A 22,174-nucleotide genomic window follows, 5' to 3' on the forward strand; every position below is an offset into this window, starting at 1 on the left:
TAGTAATTGGCACTTGCCATTGGCACTTCGACCCTCAGCAACCCCACAACAGAGGGGTCCTCTGAGAGACCAGGCAAGGTAGATAATTGTTTAATGCCCTCTGTCTCTACGGCAGCTATACCAAAAGCCCACCGGAACCCTTTTGGGTCCTTGAAATATCCTCTTCTAAGATAGTCTATGCCAAGGATACAGGGAGCATCTGGGCCAGTCACAATGCGGTGCTTTTCCCACTCATTCCCAGTCAGACTCACTTCAGCCTCCAATACAGTCAACTGCTGAGATCCCCCTGTCACTCCACAAATACAGATGGGCTCTGGTCCTTTATAGCTCGATGGCATTAGAGTACATTGTGCACCGGTGTCTACTAAAGCCTTATACTTCTGTGCGTCTGACGTGCCAGGCCATCAAATCCACACAGTCCAATAAACTCGATTGTCCCTTTCCTCCCCCTGGCTGGAGGCAGGGCCCCCCTAATCCTGGTCAGAATCTTCTTCGTTTCTGTGTTTGAAGGACTGTCTGCTGGAAGTTGGAGCAGCAAACTTTTCAGAGAATCCCTTTTTCCTGATTGTTTTCTTTTGCAACTCACGTACCCGTGCCTCTAGGGTCGCGGTAGATTTTCCATCCCATTTTCTCATGTCCTCTCCATGGTCTCGTAAGTAAAACCACAGGGTGGCACGGGGTGAGTACCCACCATATCGTCTTCCTTGTGTGGATGAACGCCTACCCCTGATAGCTGAGACACTGCTTTGTACAGGTGCGGAGGAGAATAATCTCTCTTCAAGTTGGTGAACCTTTTCAGAAAGTTTCTCCACAGCTGAGATGCAGGCCTGTAAGGAAGAGGAGAGACTTTCTTCGTACTGCCGGAGTTGTTTAGCCACTTCATCCACTGTGGGTTCCTCATCCTCTTTCCAGGCCATTATTGCCAATGAGCTGGCATATGATGATGGTGCACTCCGTACAAACTTCCGCCACATGGGTCGTGTACACCTGACTTCATCTGGATCTTTGGATGTTTGTCTGAGGTCTGGATCCTCATAAATCACCTCCCGTACGGCTAATTCCCTCAGGTACTGGATTCCCTTCTCCATAGTGGTCCACTTGCCTGGTAGACATAAAAGTTCTTCCTTGAAGGGATACCTTTCCCTCACAGCTGACAGGAGACGCCTCCAGAGGCTGTGAGATTGTGCTCCATCTGCAATTGCTTTGTCAATGCCTGCGTCTCTAGCAAGGGATCCCAGTCGCTTGGCTTCCCTGCCTTCTAATTCCACACAATTGGCTCCAGTGTCCCAGCATCGGAGCAGCCAGGTGACAAGCTGCTCACCTATACAGCGACCAAAATCTTTTCGCACATCTCATAACTCACGCTCGTTTAGGCTTCGGGTAGTTACTGTTGATTTTTCGGCATCCTCATCTTCCTCCTCCTGAACCCTTGATGGCCCAGCGTCGTCGTCGTCGTCTCCGTCGTCTCTATACCTAGATTTGGCAGAAGACTCTCTGCGTTCTAAACGACCTGAATCTCTATACCATTTTTTCACCTTCTCTACAGGGGCAGCTTGCACTGCTACTGCTCGTTTCTCTGACCTTGTTACAGGGTCTGTCACAGAGGTTGGAATACCCTCTGCAGGGTCAACTTGCACTGCTACAGCTCGTTTCTCTGACCCAGCCACAGGAACTGGAGCGGCTGCAGGAGCTGGAGCAGCTGCAGGAACCGGAGCTGGAGCAGCTGCAGGAGCTGGAACTGGTGCGGCTGCAGGAGCTTGAACTGGAGCAGCTGCAGGAACCGGAGCTGGAGCGGCTGCAGGAGCTGGAACTGGTGCGGCTGCAGGAGCTGGGACTGGAGCGGCTGCAGGAGCTGGGACTGGAGCGGCTGCAGAGTCCACCGTAGGGGTCACAGTGGCCGTTGGATCTGTCACGGGACTTGGAGAGGCCGCAGGGTCTGTTACTAAGTTGATAGCAGTATCCATGGCAGCTCGATAGGCATGAGCCAGGCCCCAGCATGTTACAATGATTTGTGTTACTTTGGAACTGCCAGAATCATGACACCTTTTTTTCAAGCATTCTGCCAGTTTTTTAGGATTTTGCAGTTGTTCAGGGGTGAATTTCCAAAACACTGGGGGTGCCAACTGCTCTAGATGCCTGCCCATATCCTCCCATACTCCCTGGCACCCACAACTATACTGCCTCCGGGCAGATCTCCGGATGAGCTTCCTAAGTAGTTGTTCAGTTCCCAGTTCAAACTTGGAATGGAATCGATCTAAGAGGATTATGGGAGGGGGCTTTATGGGCAGTGATTGGTTTGCGAAAATAAGGATGGTTGTATTGGGGATATGTGGAGGATTGTTAATAATTCCATGTTTAATACCTTGTATTACCAGACTAATACACTCGGTTATACAAGGAATGCAAATATCTGCGGTACCTGTTGACCCAGAACCAGGGAAAGAGAAAACCCATTCCCTGATGATAATAAAAATAAACAAAGATCCAAAATTGGTATCAATTGGTATCAATTCGGCAAGTATTGACTTGATTAGAAAGGAAAACACGAATCAATGCCATGAAAAAGGAGATGGGGGATTGTGAAATATGTTCATCTGATTCGTCTCAGTATGGAACAATGCTAGGGCCGCATGGTATGATGAATGTGACCTTCTGTGTTACATACCCTTGTATAACCACAAGTCTAAGAAATACAGAGTGGTTAATGTATATAATTCTTGTATCTTGCAAAGGAATGTTTGAGCAATTCGTGTCAATAGAGAGCTCGAAGGGAAATGTATTTGTAGGCTTTTCCTTGAAGTCTCTGATATCTGGGGGGTTTCAGAATAACTGCTAACTATTATGACTATTGCATGGGACACTATGCAAGTCTCTGATATCTGGCCAGGAGATTAAGGAGACGGGGAGAGCTGAAGAACAACTAAAAGACAAAGCTTGCAGGGGATGCTGCACAAGTCTCTGACATACAGCCAAGTTGGACAAAGGAGAAGGACAAGAGGGAGGAAGACTATGAGCCTTCAGCACGAGAGACCCCCAGAGGGACCACTGGAGACTGATACGCATGCTCCAGTAGGAGGGTTTGGATTCCGGAAGCTAATTATGATAACCCTGTTTTTTCTAGAAGTAGTACTGAATATGTATTAGCCTAGGAGCATAAAAATCAGCTGCTTGATGTAACTGGCGTGCGTCTTGGTGGAGCAGAGACTCCCGGCGCAACCAGCGCTGTTTGCTTACCTCTATTCCTTTAATAAATTGTAAACTTTGATTATAGTCCTATTTTGAAGACTGAGCCATTTATATCAATGACTTACAAGCAGCTCCCCTCTCCCTCAGGAGCCCAGGTCACCAGCTCAGATACAGACATCTACACTGTAGGTATCTGCATTTAATCAGGTTCACCTTAACATTCTGCACACTGCAAATCCCAAGGGACTTAATTAGCTGAGCAGTAAAGGACAAGGCATATGGACATGACATAAGGCTCAAGAAGAGAATGCAGCCAGTAGTTAATGCTTCCTTTAGACCAAAGGAGACTGACACCAGCAGCAGTTTACTCACCACTTAGTCTACAGACAAACAGCGTTCTAGATGTAAAACAGACCAGATGAAGTCCATAGCCCAACATCCTGTAATGGCCGCTCCTGAACACAAGATGCTTCAGAAACAATTGCATTTCCTTCCCTCTAAGCTGCGGGCCCTGAAGAGTCAGCTTTGAACACAGCAGCAGTCTTTCCTCTTGAAGCACTGCTAACTCGTTTCACCTTGATGACAACTAAGGCTGCACTTTTGTAGGTTGATTACAGAATGAAAGCTATGAAACCTGGGGCCAGACTGCCTGAAGTTCACAGTTAAAGCCCCAAATGCACAAAGGTTCTCTCAGACACAGGGGAATACACCACAATCCTCACTATGTAATGGCAATACCGCTACCAGCCTCTTCTCCCCACATGGAAGGATTTCCTTGCACTGTAGGGATGCAGCACAAGACAGCCACCCTTCAAAAAGTCACAAGGAGAGGCTGACTTCCCAAAATGCCTCATTCATCATCTTGTAGTGAAAGTGCTCAGGAGACAGTCTTATGACCACTGCATGCAATGGGGTCATCAGTGGCTATCCCTGGAAAATCAAAACATGGTACCAATGGTTATTCTGAGTGAAGTGAATCTTGGTCATACTTAGCAATGCACAGCCAGCGAGTGCAACAAGAGCAATTTAATCACTTTACAGCAAAAATGAGCATTTTCTGTCACAGACATCTTGTAGATGAGATTTATCTATGTTAGAAACAAGGTAAGTCTCTGTGGAAAAGGTGTTGATGTACACAGACTGTACCATCCTTCACAAAGCACACATCTGTGTCTAGATGGTCAGTGACTGTCTAGCAATGATTCTCCCACTGCCTCCACCGAGATGCTGCAGACTATAAACCACTTTTTTCACTGAACAACTTTTTGTGAGAGTCTCTCTCTCTCTTTCCACATACATTCATAGGCATTGCAAGACAGTAAAGCAGGAACATTAGTGAGTTCCACCCAGTTCTCTCACGTTTGCCATTTGCCGAGGCGATCGGCTCCGGGGCAGACGCGTTCTGCAGCGGAGCGGGGGATCGGGCCAGGCAGGGCTAATTTTTTCCGGCATCGAGCCTACTTGAGGGAGCCGCCAGGACCCGGCAGCCCTCGTGAGGGAGGCTGACGAGGCGAAGGCGGAGCCAGCAGCGCCCCCTCCCCAGCCGTTCAAAAGCAGCCCCTAGGGAGCGCGAGCGACCAGGAGCGTGGCGCGTCAGAAGGGAGTGGCGCGGCAGTTAGCGCAGGCAGGGCAGAGCGCTCCCCCTACACACAAACAACACCTCCTTAACAACAGCCGTAACTAGGTGATAATGGTCGCCACCAGGCACGGCGTGCACTCCAGAAAGTCGGTACACACGCAGACCGACTACCCGTTAAAAAATGCAGCAGTTCAGGTCACCGGATGCAAGGAGTGTCTGAGCCTGTTGCTGCCATCGGCGGGAGGCAGAGAAACTGCGTGCGTGAGGTGCGAGCAGGTGAATGACCTGGTCCGCATGGTGGCGGAGCTCAAGGAGGAGGCGGAGAGGTTGAGGGCCATCAGGGAGTGTGAGCGGGAGATAGACTTCTGGAGTAACTCCCTGCAGGGCCTCAAGGGGAGGTGCCGAGGTGAGACTCCTCAAATGGGGGCGGACCCCCTGCCCTGTCCCCGTCGGGCAGAGGGAGGGGATCTGGGAGCTGAGGAGGAATGGAAACAGGTCCCTGCTCGACATCGCAGGCGATGCCCTCCCCTTCCGGCCCCACCTTCCCAGGTGCCCTTACACAACAGGTTTGAGGCCCTAGAGATTGAGAGGCCGGTGTGTGAGGAAGAGGTAGCAAATGTTCCCAGGAGGATGCCTGGGGCGAGGAGGTCAACTCCGCGCCTCAGGACTGCCTCCACCAAGAAAGACAGGAGGGTTATTGTTGTTGGTGACTCGATTCTTAGGGGAACAGAGGGCCCTATTTGTCGGCCTGACCCTACCCGTAGGGAAGTCTGCTGTCTCCCTGGGGCCAGGGTCAGGGACGTTGCCAGGAAGCTTCCTAACCTGGTACGCCCCTCTGACTATTACCCCCTTTTGATAGTCCAGGCGGGCAGTGATAACATCGAAGAGAGAAGCCTCAAGGCTATCAAAAGGGACTTTAGGGGACTGGGTCGGTTAGTGGATGGAGCGGGAGTGCAGGTGGTGTTTTCGTCCATCCCTATGGTGGCAGGGAGGGGTACAGAGAGGACACGGAAAGCCCACCTGTTAAACACGTGGCTCTGGGACTGGTGCCAACGCAGAAATCTTGGTTTTTTTGATCATGGGGCACTTTACTCAGCACCTGGCCTGATGGCCGCAGACGGGTCCCTATCTTTTAGGGGAAAAAGGATCCTGGGCCAGGAGCTGGCAGGGCTCATTGAGAGGGCTTTAAACTAGGTAGGAAGGGGGATGGGGCTGAAGCAAGGATTGTTGGGGCTGTGCCAGGGGGAACAATGGCAAGGCCGGAGGATAAGGCAATGGCCCAGCTGAAGTGCATCTACACCAATGCACGCAGCATGGGTAACAAACAGGAGGAGCTGGAAGCCATCGTGCGGCAGGCAGGCTACGACTTGGTTGCCATCACGGAGACATGGTGGGACCAGTCTCATGACTGGAGTGCTGCAATGCCTGGCTATAAGCTCTATAGAAGGGACAGGCAGCATAGAAGGGGTGGTGGTGTGGCTCTCTATATTAGAGAGTCTTTCGAGGTTGTAGAACTCGAGGCTGGGAATGACAAGGTCGAGTCCCTTTGGGTTAGGATCGGCAGGGACAACAAGGCTAGTGTCCTGGTCGGGGTCTGCTATAGACCGCCGAACCAGGATGAGGAGACGGATGAGGAATTCTACAGGCAGCTGACAGAGGTTGCAAAATCATCAGCTCTTGTACTCGTGGGGGACTTCAACTTCCCTGACATATCCTGGAAGCACAACACAGCCCAGAGAAAGCAGTCTAGGAGGTTTCTGGAGAGCGTGGAAGATAGCTTCCTGACGCAGCTGGTTAGTGAGCCTACCAGGGGAGGTGCCCCGCTAGACCTTCTCTTCACAAACAGAGAAGGACTGGTGGAGGACGTGGTCGTCGGGAGCTGTCTCGGGCAGAGTGACCACGCAATGGTGGAGTTCACTATTCTTGGCGAGGCCAGGAAGGGGACCAGTAAAACCGCTGTATTGGACTTCCGGAGGGCTGACTTTGAGCTGCTCAGGACACTAGTTGGTGGAGTCCCTTGGGAGGCGGTTCTGAAGGGCAGAGGGGTCCAGGAAGGCTGGGCGCTCTTCAAGAGGGAAGTCTTAATGGCGCAGGAACGGTCTGTCCCCACGTGCCCAAAGACGAGCTGGCGGGGAAGAAGACCGGCCTGGCTCAACAGAGAATTGTGGCTTGATCTTAGGAGGAAAAAGAGGGTTTATAATCTTTGGAAAAGTGGGAAGGCCACTAAGGAGGACTTTAAAGAAGTAGCGAGGCTGTGCAGGGACAAAATTAGGAAGGCCAAAGCTCATCTGGAGCTCAATCTGGCTACTGCCGTTAAAGATAACAAAAAACGTTTCTATAAATACATCAACACAAAAAGGAGGACTAAGGAGAATCTCCATCCTTTACTGGATGCGGGGGGAAACTTAGTTACAAGAGATGAGGAAAAGGCAGAGGTGCTCAATGCCTTCTTTGCCTCAGTCTTTAGCGGCAATACCGGATGTTCTCTGGATACTCAGTACCCTGAGCTGGTGGAAGGGGATGGGGAGCAGGATGTGGCTCTCGTTATCCATGAAGAACTGGTTGGTGACCTGCTACGGCACTTAGATGTGCACAAGTCGATGGGGCCGGATGGGATCCACCCAAGGGTACTGAGGGAACTGGTAGAGGAGCTGGCCAAGCCACTATCCATCATTTATCAGCAGTCCTGGCTATCGGGGGAGGTCCCAATCGACTGGCGGCTAGCAAATGTGATGCCCATCTACAAGAAGGGCCGGAGGGCAGACCCAGGAAACTACAGGCCTGTCAGTTTGACCTCAGTGCCAGGAAAGCTCATGGAGCAGATCCTCCTGAGAGTCATCATGCAGCACTTGCAGGGGAAGCAGGCGATCAGGCCCAGTCAGCATGGCTTTATGAAAGGCAGGTCATGCCTGACGAACCTGATCTCCTTCTATGACAGAGTGACGCGCTGGGTGGATGAGGGAAAGGCTGTGGATGTGGTCTACCTTGACTTCAGCAAGGCTTTTGACACCGTCTCCCACAGCATTCTCCTCAAGAAACTGGCTGCTCTTGGCTTGGACTGGCGCACGCTTCGTTGGGTTAGAAACTGGCTGGATAGCCGGGCCCAAAGAGTCGTGGTGAATGGAGCCAAGTCCAGTTGGAGGCCAGTCACTAGTGGCGTCCCCCAGGGCTCGGTGCTGGGGCCGGTCCTCTTTAATATCTTCATCGATGATCTGGACGAGGGCATCGAGTGCACCCTCAGTAAGTTCACAGATGACACCAAGTTAGGTGCGTGTGTCAATCTGCTTGAGGGTAGGAAGGCTCTGCAGGAGGATCTGGATAGGCTGCACCGATGGGCTGAGGTCAACTGCATGAAGTTCAACAAGGCCAAGTGCCGGGTCCTGCACCTGGGGCGCAATAACCCCAAGCAGAGCTACAGGCTGGGAGATGAGTGGTTGGAGAGCTGCCAGGCAGAGAAGGACCTGGGAGTGATGGTGGATAGTCGGCTGAATATGAGCCAGCAGTGTGCTCAGGTGGCCAAGAAGGCCAACGGCATCCTGGCTTGTATCAGGAACAGTGTGACCAGCAGGGCTAGGGAGGTGATCGTCCCCCTGTACTCAGCTCTGGTGAGGCCGCACCTCGAGTACTGTGTTCAGTTTTGGGCCCCTCGCTACAAGAAGGACATGGAGGTGCTTGAGCGGGTGCAGAGAAGGGCGACGAAGCTGGTGAGGGGCCTGGAGAACAAGTCCTACGAGGAGCGGCTGAGGGAGCTGGGCTTGTTCAGCCTGGAGAAGAGGAGGCTCAGGGGCGACCTTATCGCTCTTTATAGGTACCTCAAGGGAGGCTGTAGTGAGGTGGGGGTTGGCCTGTTCTCCCACGTGCCTGGTGACAGGACGAGGGGGAATGGGCTTAAGTTGAGCCAGGGGAGTTTTAGGTTAGATGTTAGGAAGAACTTCTTCACTGAAAGGGTTGTGAGGCACTGGAACAGGCTGCCCAGGGAAGTGGTGGAGTCACCATCCCTGGAGGTCTTTAAAAGACGTTTAGATGTAGAGCTTAGGGAAATGGTTTAGTGGGGACTGTTAGCGTTAGGTCAGAGGTTGGACTCGATGACCTTGAGGTCTCTTCCAACCTAGAAAATTCTGTGATTCTGTGATTCTGTTCCTCTGGTCACTTAAGATACAAAGCCTGACCATTGTTCTATCTTGTCTGGTTATGGTAGCAAAGATGGTGTTGCAGCATGGCCTAGCACAGTTGTCTCACCAGGTTAGTTTTGGCTCTTCTGGAAGGTTCTGGAAGGCCTGTTTTTAATGCAGGCCAGTCCCCTTGAGAACAGCTTGCACCTCCTGTGTCCCTCACTAGGGGAGCATGATTGTTTTACATAGAAGTGTCTCCTCTGAAGGAACTAGATACAACCCTAAAAAGCCTGTGAAGAACTAAACCAGCAGTGAAAGAGTATCTGCAGAGTAGTATCTACAGGAGAAACTTAACCTGCTGTAAATAAATCTCTCATACTCTTGTAATAGCTGCATTTCTGCTAACACTTTTGGTCTTCCTTCACACAGCATATCCCCTACACCTTTACTATGACAGCTAAAGCTCCCAGGTCTCCAGAGAGTGTCATCACAGCCTCCTGGCTGATGTCTCATGCCACATGGCTTTCAGTTAGCTCAGACAGCAAAACGTTACATGCAGAGATGTCGTGGGGATTTGCGACACCACCCAAAAGCATCTGGCTCCATTAACTACGAATGGATTACATTCATCTATCTGTGACCAAATTTACAGAGAGATTATCCAAGACTAATTCAATAGCAGTCACTAACAGGAATTTAAAACATTCTTCAGCATACTTAAATGTTTCAAGAGCAGCACTGAGAGAGTGTGAGCCAAACTGTTTGCAGAAAAAAAGAAACAAAACTATAACAGATCCAAGCAATGCAGAAAATGCCACCAATGTATTCTTCTGATATCTTTGCTGTTTTATACAGAATTAACATCAGCTACTGTGAAACTGATGGAAAGATCAGAAATATATAAGAGATTAAACTGATTTAACTTCAGTAAAATCAGCTGCCATCTCATCTGTTTCTGACCCAAGAAAGCCTTCCTGAGAACACAAGCACAGAATATTGCTGGGGGCCTATTTCTCTGGATACAATATCAGGTGGAACAGATTATCAGGCGTTATAGCTTTCACAGCACACAGAGGCTTTTCCCTTGAATACCTATCTGTCCAAAGATTACTGAATAGAGCATGGTACTAAAATTTAACAGGAAATGTTCAATTTTATGCATGTCTTGCTCCTAGAAAGAGTAGAACCTACTTAACACAACAGTGAGGATTTCAGTTCATAAGGCAAGAGGCAGGGAGCAATGGCAAGTCAGCTGCATTTTCACTGCCTAGATGCTCTAGATGAAAGACTACTCACAATCCAATATACTGATTCCAACTCTGAGCACATTAGATGTGTGAATTTCTTCACTACTCTTGAAATGAAGATGTAGTTAAATCAAGGACTAACTGTTCTAGTTTCAGGCACCTGCCTGAGGTATCCAGAATGGATCACCTTCTGCTGCCCTTATTGCTGTGGGAGGGAAATGGGCACATCTGAAAGGAAAGCAGCTTCTAACTGGGTCTTTAGAGGTGACTATCTGGGGAAGTCAGGGTGACAAAGCACCCATTTAGGTGTTACAGTTATGAAGTGAGAGATAGGTGGTCAATACAAGGTTTTACATTTAATAATCATCTATTAAGAGAGAAGTAGCCTCCAGTATGTGCCCACACATCAGCTTCTCAGCAATTTGTGTCACTGCTGGCCTAACAATAAATGAAGGACGCTTTGATATTGAACTTTCCCTAAGAAAGATCTCCACAAGACAGTAGGACAAAACATGCTGCAGCAGCATAGGACCAACATCAGACACGTGAACTACTAGAAGTACTAGTTCTTTATAGACATAATCTCTCTACGATAGCTGAGGGAAATCTGGTTTCCAATAAATCATCACATTATTGCTTTAAAACATTTCAACATTGGTAGGCGCAATAAATCTCCAATGATCTAATGATAAATATTACTTTCTACGCTGGAAATTAATAAAAAAAGGATCAAGTTCTTTCTGAATTCCTGCCTATTCTCACTACTCCTCAAGAAGCTATCACAACCGCAACTTCAAACTACTTAATGTTAAATTTAATAGAAGAAAGGATCGGGAGAGTCCATGATTCAGGCTTCATCGTGGCTAGCAAAATGCAGATGGCTGTCATTCCACAAAACAGAGTTCAGAATGTTTCCTTATTCAGCACCTTCTCCCATGTTGTTCTCCATGCACCTCACCTGTGAAGTCAGGAAGGGCCTTCTTGTCTACCAGGAGGAGAGGCTGCACCTGCTTCTGCTCCAGAAGATTTCTGATTGCTGTCAGAGATGTGAAGATTTCATTTTCAGCAATGTCAAAGCCCATTTTCGTCAGCCTCTCCAGGAGGTCTCTCTTGCACTCCTTCATTGTGTTGGTCACAAACCAAATCATAACTGGAGCGCTGCGCAACCTCATGGATGAAGAGCAAAGACAAATTTGCCACAGAACGCTTTACATTCACACACTTCTTATGGCTCTTTGGGACTGAAAAAGGAACGTTCGTCTAAAGGCTGCACATGAAAAAATTGTATACATCCTAAACTATTGGTGCCAGGCTCAAAAGAAACAAGGCTGTTAGCTTCTGTGTGGAACGGAGGGCAATGTGAAACAGATAGCAAGAATTACAGCTACCTAGAACAAGATCAAGACATCCCTGCTTTGCTTCTACCAGGAAAAGGCTGGAGGAAAATGGTTATTATAAACTCCATCTTCACAGCAATATCAAGCACATCTACAATTAACTGCAACTAGTTTGAAAAGCTTTTTAATTCAAACAAGGTAATAAATAAATCAGGCCTGTGTCCTGGATCAACAGCATCCTAAAATAAAATAAATTGACAAAAGAAGCTTGCTGCTACGTTAACATACAAAACTCCACACGCTGGGTGAATTTCACAGCAGCTATAGCTCACTCAGAAGTTGCAGGATGCTCTAGGAGCTTGTGTTATCTTCATGGTGATTTTATGTCAGCTTTTGCAGCCATTTCTTCCTTTCCTGAGGAACAATGATCCTCACATAAAACCACATTATTGCCCTACCCTGATAGTACATACTACTTAACAGCCGAATAATTTTAAGTGACAATTTCAGTGGCATCTTCTTTAATTATTCCCCTACCATCACTTTCTCTGTTGCTATAGAAACAAACACTGGCACCAGGACTGCATGGAGAACATCAGGATAAAGTTGGTCAACGCTGAAGACTTTCTTGCACCTGCCACTTCTTTTTCATTTGTTCTGATGTGCAGAAAGATGCACTGACCTTTCACAAGTATAAACTGACAAAAAAAAAAAAAAAGCCCGTGTTTGCTAATAAAGTTAAAATTATTATTATTTACTTTAACCTCAATACTAAAAGGTAACCCTAAAAATGGAATCTATCCATTTGTTCCCTAAGCAAGCCACAGGCCAATCATTTCAGCTTCTCTTTAAGAAGGACAGTGACATGGATGAACAGAAAAGAACATAAGAAAATATTTTTTTCGAACCTCTAAGCAAAAAGTCCTGGCTGTTCTTTGCAATGAAATGACATCTGCTCTGCATACCTGTGAGAGTTGGCTGAGGCTGACAAATGGCACCAGATGCTCCCTACACCTTATCCCTTCCCTAATTCCCTCCCTTGCCAAAACTAGGGCAGAGCCTGCCTGGGCACAGCTCAGTAAGAATCGAGCAGAAGCGCAGCAGGACACAGAGAAGAATCAGTGGATTTATAAAAGTTTGTCTTCTCATTCTGCAGAAGCCATTTCCTCTGTCCTGCCTGCTGCCTGGGGGTTTGGAGGTGAGCAGAGCCCAGGAGAGATACTGAGTTGCTCTTGACGGCATTACCACTTTACAATAGATCTATAAATACACAAAGCACACAAAAGTATGTACACACACATGGATTTCTGAGAATGCTGACTCTCATCTGGCACAAGTTCTCTCTGCAGCACAAATCACCAGGCAGACAGGATCCAGTGAATGAACGAGTAACAAAGGAACATCCAGCACTTCACTAGTTTTCAGTTCCTTGAAATTTTACATCTTTAAAAAATAAATATTGCCACAAAATTATCTGTGAAAAGTAAGGCAGTTTCCTAATACCTCTGAGCTTTCCATTCAAACAACAGTCTAACTTCAGGAGTCCATACAATTTCAGTAAAAATTTCCCATGCTTAACTCAGCCCTATTCCTCTCTCCTGACTAATTCTTATTGCTCCCCACACACACACCATGGCAGCACACATCTCTGTGTTACCTTTCTTCATCATTTGCAAGCTTAATCCTCCAGGTAAACAGCTTCAGAAAAGAGTACAAAGATCCTTGGGGTTCCACAGCCTACTTTGCAACTGACTAGGCTAAATTATTTTACTACACCTCAGTTTCTTTAGACATCCCTTTAATGAGAAGAAAAATAGGTACTGTCCTGGTTTCAGTTAGGACAGAGTTAATTTTCTTCATAGTAGCTGGTAGAATGCTATGTTTTGGCTTAGGATGAAAAGAGTGCTGATAACACCCCGAAGTTTTAATTGTTGCAGAGCAGTGCTTACAACAAGTCAAGGACATCTCAGCTTCTTGCTCTGTCCTGCCAACGGATTCTGACCAGGACTAGAGGGGCCCTGCCTCCACAGAAGTATAAGGCTTTAGTAGACACCAGTGCACAGTGTACTGTAATGCCATCGAGCTATAAAGGGCCAGAGCCCATCTGTATTTATGGGGTGACAGGGGGATCTCAGCAGTTAACTGTATTGGAGGCTGAAGTGAGTCTGACTGGGAATGAGCGAAAAAAGCACCACATTGCATTGTGACTGGCCCAGATGCTCCATGTATCCCTGGCATAGACTTAGAAGTGGATATTTCAAGGACCCAAAAGGATTCCAATGGGCTTTTGGCATAGCTGCCTTAGAGACAGAGGGCATTAAACAATTATCTACCTTGCCCAGTCTCTCAGAGGACCCCTCTGTTGTGGGGTTGCTGAGGGTCGAAGAACAGCAAGTGCCAATCACTACCACAACTGTGTACCGGCAGCAATATCGCACCAACCGAGACTCCCTGATTCCCATCCATAAGCTAATTCGTCAATTGGAGAGCCAAGGAGTGATCAGCAAGACTCATTCACCTTTCAATAGTCCCATATGGCCAGTGCGAAAGTCTAATGGTGAGTGGAGACTAACAGTGGACTATCGTGGCCTGAACGAAGTGACGCCACCACTGAGTGCTGCAGTGCCGGACATGCTGGAACTCCAGTACGAACTTGAATCGAAGGCAGCCAAGTGGTACACCACAACTGATATCGCTAATGCATTTTTCTCCATCCCTCTAGCAGCAGAGTGCAGGCCACAATTTACCTTCACTTGGAGGGGAGTCCAATATACTTGGAATCGGCTGCCCCGGGGGTGGAAACACAGCCCTACCATTTGCCATGGACTGATCCAGTCTGCGCTGGAGCAGGGGGAAGCTCCTGAACACCTGCAGTACATCGATGACATCATTGTGTGGGGTGACACAGCAGAGGAAGTTTTCGAGAAAGGGAAGAAAATAGTCCAAATCCTTCTGAAGGCTGGTTTTGCCATAAAACAAAATAAAGTCAAAGGACCTGCACGAGAGATCCAGTTTTTAGGAATAAAATGGCAAGATGGACGTCGTCAAATCCCAATGGATGTGATCAACAAAATAACAGCTATGTCTCCACCAACTAGCAAAAAAGAAACACGGACTTTCCTAGGTGTTGTGGGGTTTTGGAGAATGCACATCCCAAATTACAGTCTGATTGTAAACCCGCTCTACCAAGTAACCCGTAAGAAGAATGAGTTTGAATGGGGCCCTGAGCAACGACAAGCCTTTGAACAAATCAAGCAGGAAATAGTCCATGCAGTAGCCCTTGGGCCAGTTCGAACAGGACCAGATGTAAAGAATGTGCTCTACACCGCAGCCGGGGAGAAAGGCCCCACCTGGAGCCTCTGGCAGAAAGAACCTGGGGAAACTCGAGGTCGGCCCCTGGGGTTTTGGAGTCAGGGATACAGAGGATCTGAGGCCCGCTACACTCCAACCAAAAAGGAGATATTGGCAGCATATGAAGGAGTTCGATCTGCTTCGGAGGTGGTCGGTACTGAAGCGCAGCTCCTCCTAGCACCCCGATTGCTGGTACTAGGCTGGATGTTCAAGGGAAGGGTCTCTTCTACGCATCATGCAACTGATGCTACATGGAGCAAGTGGGTTGCACTGATTACTCAGCGGGCTCGAATAGGAAACCCCAGTCGCCCAGGAATCTTGGAGGTGATTATGGACTGGCCAGAAGGCAAATACTTTGGGATATCATCAGAGGAGGAGGTGGTCCGTGCTGAAGAAGCCCCACTGTACAACCAGTTACCAGAGAATGAGAAGAAATATGCCCTGTTCACTGATGGGTCCTGTCGTATTGTGGGAAAGCATCGGAGATGGAAGGCTGCTGTATGGAGTCCTACACCACGAGTTGCAGAAGCTGCTGAGGGAGAAGGTGACTCGAGTCAGTTTGCAGAAGTGAAGGCCACTCAGCTGGCTTTAGACATTGCTGAACGAGAAAAATGGCCAGTTCTCTATATCTCTACGGATTCATGGATGGTAGCAAATGCCATGTGGGGATGGTTACAGCAATGGAAGCAGAACAACTGGCAGCGCAGGGGCAAACCCATCTGGGCTGCTGCATTGTGGCAAGATATTGCTGCTCGAGTAGAGAACCTCGATGTAAAGGTACACCATGTAGATGCTCATGTGCCCAAGAATCGGGCTACTGAAGAACATCAAAACAACCAGCAGGTGGATCAGGCTGCTAAGATTGAAGTAGCTCAGGTGGACCTGGATTGGCAGCATAAAGGTGAATTATTTATAGCCCGATGGGCCTATGACACCTCAGGCCATCAAGGTAGAGATGCAACATACAGATGGAATCGTGATCGAGGGGTGGACCTGACCATGGACGCTATAGCACAGGTTATTCATGACTGTGAAACATGTGCTGCAATCAAGCAAGCCAAATGGTCAAAGCCTCTTTGGTATGGAGGACGATGGCTGAAATATAAATATGGAGAGGCCTGGCAGATTGATCACATCACACTCCCTCAAACTCGCAATGGCAAGCGCCACGTACTTACAATGGTGGAAGCAACCACCGGATGGCTGGAAACATATCCTGTGCCTCATGCCACCGCCCGGAACACTATCCTGGGCCTTGAAAAGCAAGTCCTATGGCGACATGGTACCCCAGAAAGAATAGAGTCAGACAATGGGACTCATTTCCGAAACAACCTTATAGACACTTGCGCCAAAGAACATGGTATTGAGTGGGTGTATCACATCCCCTATCATGCACCAGCCTCCGGGAAAGTTGAACGATACAATGGACTGTTAAAGACTACATTGAAAGCAATGGGCGCTGGGACATTCAAAAATTGGGATACGCATTTGGCGAAGGCCACCTGGTTAGTCAATACTAGGGGATCTGCCAACCGAGCTGGACCTGCCCAATCAAACCTGTTACGTACTGTAGAAGGGGATAAAGTTCCTGCAGTGCATGTAAGAAATATGCTGGGTAAAACAGTCTGGGCTACTCCTGCCTCAGGAAAAGGCAAACCCATTCATGGAATTGCTTTTGCTCAGGGACCTGGATACACTTGGTGGGTGATGCACAAGAATGGAGAGGTCTGGTGTGTACCTCAAGGGGATTTAATACTGGGTGAGAATAGCCCATGAATTGAATTGTATCATGTTACTTACTATATACTACTGTATGTCATCACTACCATGATTACTGTACCCTAGATGAAAATGGTGATTAATTAGAATGTATGGGAAAGAGTGTAACTTGAGCATGACATAAATGGTATGGAATAAGTTGTGGATAGTTGTCCTGGTTTCAGTTAGAACAGAATTAATTTTCTTCCTAGTAGCTGGTAGGATGCTATGTTTTGGCTTAGGATGAGAAGAGTGCTGATAACACCCCGATGTTTTAATTGTTGCAGAGCAGTGCTTACACCAAGCCAATGACATCTCAGCTTCTTACTCTGTCCTGCCAACGGGCAGGCTGGGGGTGCAGCAGGAGCTGGGAGGGGACAGACCCAGGACAGCTGACCCAAACTAGCCAAAGGGGTATTCCATCCCATCTGACATCATGCTAAACAATATATAGGGGTGGCTAGCTGGGGGAGGGGGCCAGACTGCTCGGGGTTAGGCTGGGCATCGGTCAGCAGGTGGTGAGCAATTGCATTGTGCATCACTTGTTTCATGCACATTATTATTATTATTAGTAGTAGTATCATAGTTGTTGTTATTATTATTATTATTGTTGTTATTTTCCTGTCTTATTAAACTGTCTTTATCTCAACTCACAGGCTTCACCTTCCCGTTTCTCTCCCCCATCCCAGAAAGGGAGGGGGGAGGGTGAGCGAACGGCTGTGTGGTGTTTAGCTGCCGGCTGGGTTAAACCACGACAGGTACTTAACTGTCCTGTTTATGAACACGTTGTAATTCCCACATAAGATGAACTGCATTATCAAACATTTCTCCAACTAGCAGAAATAAACTTAAAAATAAATCAAATCCACAGCTGAAAGAGCACATGAAATGAGGTCTCTGCAAAAAATGCCTCAGTCACCAGGCCATAATGTTCTCCCTGTTATTCCAATTTAGCTCACCACAGGTTTAAGGGCTCAGACATTTTAGCAGGTTCCTGCAGCTAAACAAAGCACTGAGCATCAGGTGAGCTGAAGTGACTAGAATGGGGTAATTCAGGTTAACACCTTCCACTTCAGGCTAAGGCTGCAATCCCATGATTGAATGAATTAGCTGTTTTTGAAGTCTTTTTTTTTCTTTCTAGAAAAGACTTAGAAAGGACCTAGATAGCAACCTAGGAAAGCTGCAGGGGCTCAGGTGGTACATGGTGGCATGTCACTGTCTATGCCCTCTGCTGAGTTCTCCTGGTGTTGTAAATGAAAGCAGAATTTGGCCACACATTTGCTTATCCATACCAGCGTAAAAAGGCAGAATCTTCAGGCCTGTTTACTTAAAGAAATGTCTTTGTGCAAGCAGCACTGACACAACCTATCAGAGGAAATCAAAAACGGTAGCTTGCCTTTTAAGAGCTTCCTGCATGCCTGGCACAGCTGAGTCTTCAACGTGAAGTGTGCCACTGAGATCCACCAAGACAGCTTTCAGTGCATGCTGAGCCACCATCCTTCCTTCCCCAGGGAAAAGGCAAATAAATGAAACAACAGAAAACTGGTTAGCAGACAATGGATAATAAAAATAAGGAACTCAGTTAAGCGCCTTATTTGTGCCAAGCCCGGTATTACCCAGAACATTACTTGTAGTATTAAATGGGCCCCTTTAGACATAATAAAATACATAATTGATGGGGGTGGTATTTTCCCAAAGATGTTATATATGGAAATCAGGTGCCATTTGTTTTTTAAGTGCCTTTATTTGTACGTGTCAAAAATTCTCTAAATAACTAAGACTGTTGGGAAGAGGATCATTAGGTCTGGTATTGCTGGTTCAAGGCCTCAGCAAGCACATTTTGGCAAGTCCCAGCAACACCAATGGTGTTGTTCAAGTAAAATACAATACCACTAAGCAATGATAAATGGCTCTGACTATAAAGCTCAAAATGCTCTGAAAAAGTGGGTCCTGATAATTTTATTTTTGCAAACTGGATCTGCAGCAATCCAGCCCGCAGCGCAATTCAGGTGTCCTAATTCATAGGCTATGCAGTGGCTGACTACCTGCGTTCCAGCAAGGATTTTGCAGACTACTGCTGGCCTGGAAGTTCTCAGGGCTCCAGGACACTCAGCACCCAGAGGGGTTACTCCCTCCTCTTGCAGAGGGGGCACTCGAGCAGCTTTTCTGTCACACAAATGGGTGCACAAGAATTGGCCTCAAATAGAGGCCAGCCCTCGAAGTATAAAGGCACAGGGGAAGAAAACAGTGAGGTTAAGTGCAAGTCACCTGGCTAAAAGCTGTCTTCAGAAACTACTGTTTTATAGGTATGTTGCAAGTGCTGTTTATTTTTCCACACACAAGTTTTCCAAGCCTTCCTTAGCAAATATCCAATACAGAATCTTTTTTCCTGCTTGTTGCACAGTAACACCCATCCAATCTGTCATCATTGCATGTCCTTCTGATTTTCTGTTGGGCTGTTGTGGTTACAGGCACAACATGTAGCACGTATGTACTTTTTATAACACTTAAAATAGCCAGCACCATGACCAGAACTTGCCTTACTACATTTAAGTTTCTGTTGTGACATTTTTATCTTTGCAGATGGATTTATCAGCGATCAAGATCACATGAGCTCGATGTCTAAGGTACAAGACACACGCACAGAACTTTATGAGGTGCCACCTTTGTTATTCCTGCCAGTTCCCCACAATAAGAAAAAAATGCTTATTTTATAGTATGCCTGTGGCTACACAGGCCAAGGTTACGTATCAATGATAAGAAGCTGACACAACTTCTACAGGAGCATCCTCAGTTGCATGGGAAGAGGGTCTCTTCTCCAAGTTAAACATTTGTGCAGGTAAAGTGCTTGAATGGAACAGAATTTCAAAAAATCGCCAAATGGCCGAGGTTGGCAGGGACCTCTGGAGATCACCCAGATCCTGCCCAGCAGGATCACCCAGAGCACGTTGCACAGGATGGCATCCAGGTGGGTGTTGAATATCTCCAGAGAAGGAGACCCCACAACCTCCCTGAGCAGCCTGTCCCAGTGTTCTGTCACATCCTAGTAAAGAAATGCCCCCTCATATCCAGCCGGAACCTCCTGTGCTTCAGTTTATGCCAGTTGCCTCTCGTCCGGTCACTGGGCAGCACTGAGAAGAGACTGGCTCCATCCTTCTGACACCCTCCCCTTGTAAATTTATACACACTGATGGTTGTTTTTTTGCACAACTGCATGTTATCACTGTGACAGAAGAAAATAGATGGTGCAATTGAGAGAGGGAGTGAGGAGAATCTTATCAAGTAGAGATAGAGCACTGATGGCATTGAACTAGGCTGCTACTTAGTGCCTTTGCATTGTCTATGGTGCATTGTACAAATTAACTAAACAAGCCTTGGGCCCCTTACCAAGGTCAGCCTCCTAATAAGAGTGTGAGCCTATCTTAAGAAACTGGTAGAAACTGGTCCTGCAGATGGACAAGAGCCAAGGAGCAACTGAGTCTGCGCAAAGACAAGAGGTTAACTAGCAGTGATGAGGAAGAGTCAACCTTCATCCCCACAACCCCCGACAACCACCACCAGGAGACACTGCGCAAGCACAGATGGGAGGAGTTTATGGAATTGACTCCTTGGAACTAATTTTAATATGAAGCGGGGACAGGTTATGAATATGCATAGGCGAATTGTAAAACTTCATGCATAAGTAACTCTTTACTGCATAGAACCAAGGCAAGTTGCCACATCAGGTGCACACGACCTTGGCGGGACTACCCCCCCGTGCTGCCCAGTGCTGAATAAACATACCTACTTTACAGTCTTACTGATTGTGGAGTCCGTTTTCCGCAAGTCACAATTGCATGAATCCCAGAGCCACCAGTGAGAGCTGGCCCCTTTAGGATGCCAGCCATGTTGCCAAAGTCAGGAGGACACAATCACCACCCACCCCACTTCCACAGAGGTAATACCGCCTCACTCCGCGGCTTTACAAAGGGCAGCTGGGTCGGTCCACTCTCCGGAAGGGGTCTCCGTGATTAAAGCTCCCCCCTTCTGTGCCCTGCGTAGTTCCGTCCGTCCCGTTGTTGCTCTGAGAGGGCGGGCGCACTCGGCCGGGGGTGGAGCAGAGCGAGGGTACCCCGAGCTCCCCCCACCCTCCACCAACCTGGCTCCGTAAGCCTAGCGCCCCGCGGGGCCCTAGCGGAATGGGGCTACCAACCCCTGCGCCGCCTCGGCGGGAGGCAGCGGCGCTGAGGGGCGGCCTCGCTCTGCCCTCAGGGGCTCCCGGCAGGCACCACGTAAGACAGCCCGGTCCTTGCCGCCGTTGCCTCTCCTCAACGCAGCGGCTGAGGGGCGGTTGCCGGGCTCTCTGTGTATATATAGTTATATATTTATTTATACATATATTGTCTGTGCCCGAGTTAAAGCCTTCCTGAGGGATTATTTCACTCTTTACAAAAAAAAAAAAAAAAAAAAAAAAAAAAAAAGAGTGAAAAGGGTTTTTGTTGTTGTTGTTTTTTCCACTCTTATTTCTTTTACGCTCTTTTCAGCAGTGTCCAGCGACAGGATGAGAGGCAGTGGGCACACTGCCTCTCATCCAGTGGTTGCAGTGATTGGCAACCCTGCACAGAACAGGGGGGTTGAAACTAGATGATCCTTAAGGTCCTTTTCAACTCAGGCCATTCTATGGCACACGGTGTGTAGAAAGAAAACTTAGGTACATTCAATCACATTTGAAGCTGTATGTGGCGTTGTGAGTAGGATTACTTAAGGGATGAGGGCATAGCTGTGAACTAAATTATGTATATTGACGGTTTTGTGTTGTGGTTGTACATCAAAATCCATGCTATCACTGTAAAATCACAACACTGCAGTGTAAGGTGTCACAGAATCACAGACACAGAATTGTAGGGGTTTGAAGGGACCCCAAGAGATCATCGGGTCCAACCCCCCTGCTAAAGCAGGTTCCCTAGAACAGGCTGCTCAGGTAGGTGTCCAGACGGGCCTTGAATATCTCCAGAGAAGGAGACTCCACAACCTCCCTGGGCAGTCTGTTCCCTCACAGTGAAGAAGCTCTTTCACATGTTGGTGCAGAACTTCCTGTGATCCATTTTGTGGCCATTGCTCCTTGTCCTGTCCCCACAAGCCACTGAAAAGAGGTTGGCCAAATTCCTCTGTCTCCCATATGTAAGATATTTGTAAACATGTATAAGATCCCCTCTCAGTCTTCTCTTCTCAAGGCTGAACAGACCAAGATCTCTCAGCCTTTCTTCATAGGGAAGATGCTCCAGGCCCTGTATCATCTTTGTGGCCCTCCGCTGGACTCTTTCCAGGAGATCTCTGTCTTTTTTTGTACCAGGGAGCCCAGAACTAGACACAGTACTCCAGGTGAGGCTTGACCAGGGCAGAGTAGAGGGGGAGGATCACCTCCCTTGACCTGCTGGCCACGCTCCTTTTAATGCACACCAGGATCCCATTGGCCCTCTTGGCCACGAGGGCACAGTGATGGCTCATGGTCAACCTGTCGTCCACCAGGACCCCCAGGTCCTTCTCCTCGGAGCTCCTCTCCAGCAGGTCGTTCCCCAGCCTGTACTGATACTTTGGGTTGTTCCTTCCCAGGTGCAGGACTCT

The 22,174-nt window shown here is 48.0% G+C and overlaps 1 protein-coding gene across 1 annotated transcript; it reads right to left on the minus strand.

Annotated features, from left to right (window-relative positions):
* Window positions 1–3,966: 3,966 nt before the first annotated feature.
* LOC116501421 (haloacid dehalogenase-like hydrolase domain-containing protein 2) lies at window positions 3,967–20,549 on the minus strand. Its single transcript, XM_032206972.1, is given in 5 exon segments — window positions 3,967–4,092; window positions 4,094–4,116; window positions 11,083–11,291; window positions 17,967–18,072; window positions 20,354–20,549. Coding segments are annotated over 4 exon segments (420 nt in total). The 5' UTR covers window positions 18,068–18,072; window positions 20,354–20,549; the 3' UTR covers window positions 3,967–4,005.
* Between the last annotated feature and the right edge of the window lie 1,625 nt (window positions 20,550–22,174).

Source organism: Aythya fuligula, chromosome W, assembly GCF_009819795.1.
Source record: "Aythya fuligula isolate bAytFul2 chromosome W, bAytFul2.pri, whole genome shotgun sequence".
Lineage (NCBI taxonomy): Eukaryota > Metazoa > Chordata > Aves > Anseriformes > Anatidae > Aythya > Aythya fuligula.